The 6,575-nt window shown below is 43.0% G+C and overlaps 1 protein-coding gene across 3 annotated transcripts; it reads right to left on the reverse strand.

The window, feature by feature from the left end:
- Positions 1-428: 428 nt before the first annotated feature.
- GREM1 (gremlin 1, DAN family BMP antagonist) lies at positions 429-1,119 on the reverse strand. 3 transcript variants are annotated; one of them, XM_010574216.1, is made up of 2 exons: positions 1,092-1,118; positions 564-881 (listed from the first exon to the last, which is right to left on the reverse strand). In XM_010574216.1, exons 1-2 carry the CDS (start codon positions 1,116-1,118, stop codon positions 564-566), a joined length of 345 nt encoding a protein of 114 aa, XP_010572518.1. The 3 variants fall into 3 exon arrangements, with proteins under 3 accessions (XP_010572515.1, XP_010572518.1, XP_010572516.1); XM_010574214.1 differs by having other exon boundaries at positions 564-888; positions 994-1,118; XM_010574213.1 differs by having other exon boundaries at positions 429-1,119.
- Positions 1,120-6,575: the final 5,456 nt, after the last annotated feature.

Below are 6,575 nucleotides of genomic sequence, written 5' to 3' on the forward strand. Positions count from 1 at the left end.
GAAGCATGTTACAAACTCTTGATACAGCTGCTATTTTCAGTGATGGTTTTGCTATGCTTTAAACTGCTTTTTGCCTACTTCGTATTTAAGAATAGATTCATGCTTTCAAATATATTGTCCTTTCACTTTGATGTTTCTCTTAATACAGTAAAAGCAAACAGCACAGCAGGTGAACATTAGCAAAAGCCACAGCTCCACTTTCCCAGCAAGCGGCAAAAATGTGAATATACACTAGGAAACCTAATTCATGACTGAGGGTAAACAAATTTTTTTAATATTTCATACCCCTGTTAAATTTTTTTGCCATAGTGAACATTCATATATTGCTTGTACACATCCGTTTTCCCCCTTACACACAAACACACACACACATGCGTGCCCTTCCTTTACATAATTTTTTTTCCTTTGTTTTTGGGGTTGGGGTTTTTTTTGCTTGTTTTAGGTAATTCACTAGGTTCCTTTCAGTTTTGTCCAGCCCCAAGGTATACTAGTTCATGCCACTCACTCTCACGCTGGCAATGATTGCGTACAGTCAAGAGTGCAATCGCTACGTTTGTCTCAGTTTAGTCCAAGTCAATAGATATACACCGGCATTCCTTAACTCGGGTGATTCTTTTCTTCTTTCTCGGGGGCTGAAGCTCAGGGCAATTGAGTGTAACAGTCATGGTGGTGAATTTCTTGGGCTTGCAGAAGGAACAAGATTGGAAGGAGCCTTCTTCTTTACGGACATGCCTGGGGATGTAGAAGGAATTGCACTGGCCGTAGCAGAACCTGTTGATAATGGTACGACTGTTGCAGCCTTCTTCATGGATAGTTTGTTTGAGGGGTTGAGTTTTACACCAATCCCGCTTTAGGTATTTGCGCTCAGTGATGTGCAGTGCCTCCTGACTAGACTCCAGCACCTCTTCAGCAGGCATTGAGGTGCCTTTTCCTCGTTCTCGATGCCTAGAGCCTGACTGCTGCTGTGTCTGCATTTGCTCTGAATCATTGGGCTGATCTTTGTCAGGAGGAGGGATAGCACCTTGAGATCCACGATTCCTCTTTCTCCCTTCTGCTGTTGGTAGCAGAAGTCCCATTAGAAGAAACACAGCACCGACAGCATACAGTGTGCGGACCATCCTATATGGAGGAAGTTGAGGGAATAAAGCACAGTTGTGGATTTCAGATATCAACAGAAGCCAGGTATGCAGTAAATTTTCAGTTCCATAAAGGAAATGTGTGTGTGTGCATGCACACACTTACAAAAGATAAGCATTTAGCCTTTACCAGCTGGAAAGCTGTTTCCAGATTACCAAGTGATAAAAGCTTTCATATATGGTGATTGGAAGTCAAAGGATAAAATAAGTCCAAACTAAAGTTCATTTTGTGTAGCATGCATCTTTTCCCAGCTCTTTTCTCCATGTATACTACCCTAGTTAAGAGTTCTCATTCCCTTCTGATAGCTCACTGACATCAGGAAGGTTGCTCCTTACTCACACTGGTGGAAGAACAGATTTTATGCTACACAAGGATTTATACGACATAGCTATCTATGGTACCAGAGGACTAAACTCTTTCACTCAGGAGATCTAGTCTAGCTATGTGTTCCTTAGTCAGACTCAGAAGCTTTGTACAGCTTCTTGCATAATATACATCCAGAAGATAATGTGCATGCTGTATCCACCTGTTGCCTGAATTACAGCGTCCCAAGCTCTGTCACACTGCACCTCTGAAGTGGTCCACTGTGGCTGAGTGTGATGATGCTTAAGGTAAGAGATGTGCAACAAGACAGGCAATTAACGTAAAAGAATATTTAGGTATAGGTTAAAAGAGATGCATCTGTAATTTCAAATTACACCTTCTCGCACATTACTCTGAACCCTTGACAGAAGTTATACAGATGCAGTCACAGTGTTAAGAATTTTTCAGATATCTGAATTTTAATCATTATATACAGCATGATATTGAAAAGACATATGAGGACAGCAGCGTTTTGTACACAACATGAAGCATCATGTAGTTTGTGCATACACAAAAAATACATTTCAAGAAGTGCAGTAAGTGGAGACTATCAGGTTCTTCAAAACTGCAGCCCTGCTCCAAACCTAATAAACAGCTTAGGAGCAGCCTTTCTTGCCTCCCTTATTCCATCATTTCTGCTGCTTCCCAAAACTCTGAGTTCTTTTGGCTGCTCAGTCAGCTCAAGACACCAACCAGCCGGGAAGAAACTCATCGGCTGTCACACTTTTCCCCCTTCCAGAAGTACCGTGGTCTCCATGTTGTTCTGGAAAGCCAGGGATGTGGCAGCAAGACAGACAGATCGGGGAATGAGGCTCTCAGGCGACCCTCCCTGTGGGAGCTTGGAAGAAGCCAACAGAAATGAGCGACTGCTTGCAAAAAACCCGTAAAACGGGAGAACCGCGAAGAGGCACATGCACTGAAAAGGGGAAGAATTGTGAAAAAAATCCTGAGGAAGTTGGTGTCTTCTACCTGCTTGGAGTGCTGTGGTTGTATCCCTTATTTGACTCGTTTTATCAGTAAGGGATAAACTAGCGTTTGAACTGAAACTAAGGGCACCGTCCTGGACAGCTTTATCCGCTTTGCCTGAGACCACACAACTAGGCAGGAAAGCAGCCAAATGCCAATACTGTAAAGGCCACCTAGAGACTCAGCAGAGTACCATCTGCTATAAAAGATAACTGTTATTTCTCAGTTACTAGGTCTTTCCAGTCACACGGAGAAAATAAATGTTATATTATGCCGTTCAAAAAGTGCTTCTCACTGAATGGACTGGGAAAGGAATTGCTGGAGTGGAAAAGTATCACGGGGGGGTCCCGCGTATTCAGGGATTTGCTTGTGGATCTAATGTTTTAAGTCTTTGTCTACAGATTGTTAAAACACCTAGAGTTTATAATACATATGATAAATATATGCATTAGTTTTATTCATTTAGGTTTATGTACCAGTATGACCTATGTTTGGCAGAAGCTTCAGGCTTCAAGCGAAGGATGTAAGAATGACGTTATTGACGACTCCAACAGACAACTTGGAAGGGCTGCTTTTAATATCTAAATGAAATATGGTACAGAACATGCAATTTCAATAACCTTAAGGCTCTGACATAGAACAAAAAAAACAGTTGGGATTTCTAATTGAAGACTAATGCAGCATAATTTCAAGTGTCAGCTTGAAATTCACATTTGCTGTTTTTTCCCCATTTCTATTACAACCTGAATGTTATTTAAACATGTTTCTTTTTAAGTTTAATTTTGTCTTTAAAATAATTTTTTAAAAAAGAGTTACAAACCACTGCTTATTTCCTCAGGAGACCAGAATGACTTCTTCCAAAACTATTCCTATTTCTCCGGCAACTGTATACCCATGCTGTATTTAGACAGTATTTTAATATGCACTTTATTTACTCAAGATGGTGCCAGAGCCTTAAAAGAAAAAAAAAAAAAGTCATTGCATGCAATTGAAAATAAATTGGTAGTTTATAAGCAGTGCCAGGAAACTTCAGGTGTTTGTTTAGTGTCCTATAACTGAGTTGAAGTTCCACCAACATGAACATGCATATTCCTGGACTACTTTTATTTCTACAACTGATGACCTACACATTGCTTCACTTTTTTTTTTTTTTTTTTTTTTTTTTTTTTTATAAATGTGCAGTTGTTGGCACAGTAAGGTCTAGTCATGTGAAAATGAGGTGTACTTTGGGATGGGAATTTGGGAGAAATTTGGTGATAATGTTTACTATTGTAAGACCTGTATCCCCAATTCATGCATCTTTATTAAGCATGTGCTTAACCCTAAGGAAATGCAAGCATGTGTTTCAATATAATCCTAAACTGGGGGAGGAAAGGTAATTTTTCACTGAGTTGGTTTCCAGCCTTAAAGGTGGAAGCTATATTACATGCTCATAACAGAAATCGTGATTCAAATGAAAATTAGCAACTCAGCAAAAACTTTTGTTATGGTCACTTCCAAAACACACACCTAAAAGTAAAAGTAATCCAATCACTTAGGGATAAATACAGTTTAAACATAGACCCACAGAACAGGCTGTGTGAACCTCATGATCCCCACAGCAGCTCAAGCAGGACTTTCTTTTAATAGTAACTTATTAAACATTTCTTTTAAAAATTAAGATTATTTTTTAAAAAATGCAAAATACAGAGGAAAATGAGGTGCCATGCTTCAGTAAGGAAAGCCACCGACATGCAGTGTGGGCGCTCTGCCCCACCTCTGGTCCCAAGGCAATGCATTTGCTTATGAGAGAAGACGACACCTCTGCTTGCTTATGTTAGCAACTCGCATGGTTCATCCATCTATGAATTAGTGTTTGTGAACGTTTCCTTAACTGGGGGGGGGGTGTGGGTGTGGGGTATTACTGCAAAAAAATAGAACACAGAAGAGTACAATTAGCTAAATCAGTGTTACCATACCCAAAGGTGTACCAAAAAGAAATCTCTCCTGAAGTAGATGTATTTTTTTCTTGTCACAGCCATCACTCTGCAGAAGTAATAACTCTGGAGCTTGGGTAGGAGCTGTGAGGAATCAGGCTGTAAAATCTTACATTCCAAATTTCTGCAAAATTTTCAGTACTTGATACTAGCTGTCACATTGGCATAACCAGAAATCCTTTTGAGAATCTATTTGAGAATCCTTTGAACGAACAGATGACTATAACCAAAATGGTCAATTCCCACTTACTTCATTCAGATCCAGAGAGATCTGATAGGATTCATATTTATTTTTAAAAAGTAACAAAATACTTCAAAAATCTATTCTTTCCATATTTCACTGCTGAGTTCTACTTTTCATCATCTGTAAGCTCTTAGTCCTGAAGCCAAGAGAAGTTTTATTGCTGACTTCAAACAGGAGCAGAATTGGGCCCTAACATTCATATCACCTCATATGCGGTTGATCTAGAGCCTGGGATCTCATCATCTAAAACAGATTAGGAATTTTGTGGATTAATACTAGCAACCATTCATGGAGAAGTGTAAATGCTTTCAGGTTTATTATTTCATACAATTAAGCTGTAATTTTTTCGTTTATACATTTTCTGCTATAAATTAAGTATCTCCACATGTCAGTTCATAAACAGAATTTCCCTAGGAGTTCCCAGGCCGAGTCAGAAAGTTATTACTGAAATTTTTAGCACAAAGCAACTTGTTTGAAAGAACTGGACGGAATCCTGGTTCTGTTGAAATATACAGGAAAATTCTCACAGACCTCAGCAGGCCCGTAATTTCATCTGTGAACCATATTTACTAGGAAAATATTATGATGAACCATGGACTCATGTGCTTCACAGAAAACATGAAAAATAATCTGACGAAGACCTAAAAAACCCAAATGTATTTGGTGGGCTTCAAATACCAGCCAAAGAAAGAGGCCAAACACAACCCTTTGACTACTGAGAAAATTGAAGTGGTTTATGTCCCAAAGGATCAGCATAATTTTATGCCTGGCTTATTATATATGAATTACAGAAATAGTCTTATGTAATGTTTTCATAGTTCACAGATCTGTATTTTTAAATATACAAAAAGGCATGGCAATGGCGGTTCCCAGAGAACCTTTTTTTTTTTTTTTTTTTTTCTGAGATCAAGACAGCAAAGCTAACATCTCTGCTTGGTAGAATTTGGATACATTTACATTTCAGATAATTTCTTCTTGTGAGTCGTGGAGATGGCTTTTGTTGAGACACATAATGAGCGTAGGCAGCAATAGAGAAAAGAAAAAAAGACCTTGGAAACGTCTTTGAGAATCCCCCCTTTAAGAAAGCGTTGCTCTGCGGGACATCCTACGGGGCTCCAGGGAAGTTGAACATCATGGTGGGCATGGCCGGTACCAAACCCGACTTAGACTTGCCTGAAGACGCCCACGCAGCCTGACAGCTCCACGCCGCAGAGCGCAACTCCCTTCAGACAGATTTGCTCACGGAGCCCTACAAGCACCAGCACGGGTTGGCTCCCGCGCACAGCCACGCGTACGGACGAGGAGCAAGGCTTCAGCCACGCGTTTCTGGGTGACATCGCCGAGAGGAAAAACACCCAGATGCTCTGGCACAGCGTGGGACTGCGTCCCGAGAGGAGCAGAGCGCTGCGGGCACTGCCGCCCCTCACCACTGCCGGGCAGTCTGCGCCGCACGCTGCGTGGCCGGTTACTCGCAGGCTTTGTGGGGCGGCGAGGCGCGGGGGCGGGAGAGCAGCCCTGCCCCGGCCCACGGATCCCCGCGCTCGGCTCGGCGCAGCTCTGCGGGGCTGCGGGCTCGCCGGCGATGCGACCGAACGCCTCCGCGCACCCCACAAAGCGGGCAGCTGCACCCCGCGTCCCTTCGGCCGCCGGGGCGCGCCAGACGCCCGTCGGTGTTGCCGAGCCCCTGCCTACGCAAAAAGAGGTTTCCCCGGCACCGGACCTCGGCCCCGACGAGCGACGCGGGGGTTCGCTCGCCAGCCTTTCGCCGAGAGGAGCCACCGGCGGGACACCAGGAGCGAGACCGCAGCTGACGGCCGGGGGCGGACGCTACGGCTCACAACAGCAGGCCGGGGCCGGGCCGCGCAGCCCGCCGGGCCGCGGGGGACCGC

Source organism: Haliaeetus leucocephalus, unplaced genomic scaffold (assembly GCF_000737465.1).
Source record: "Haliaeetus leucocephalus isolate CR32 unplaced genomic scaffold, Haliaeetus_leucocephalus-4.0 Scaffold417, whole genome shotgun sequence".
NCBI classification, from domain to species: Eukaryota; Metazoa; Chordata; class Aves; order Accipitriformes; family Accipitridae; genus Haliaeetus; species Haliaeetus leucocephalus.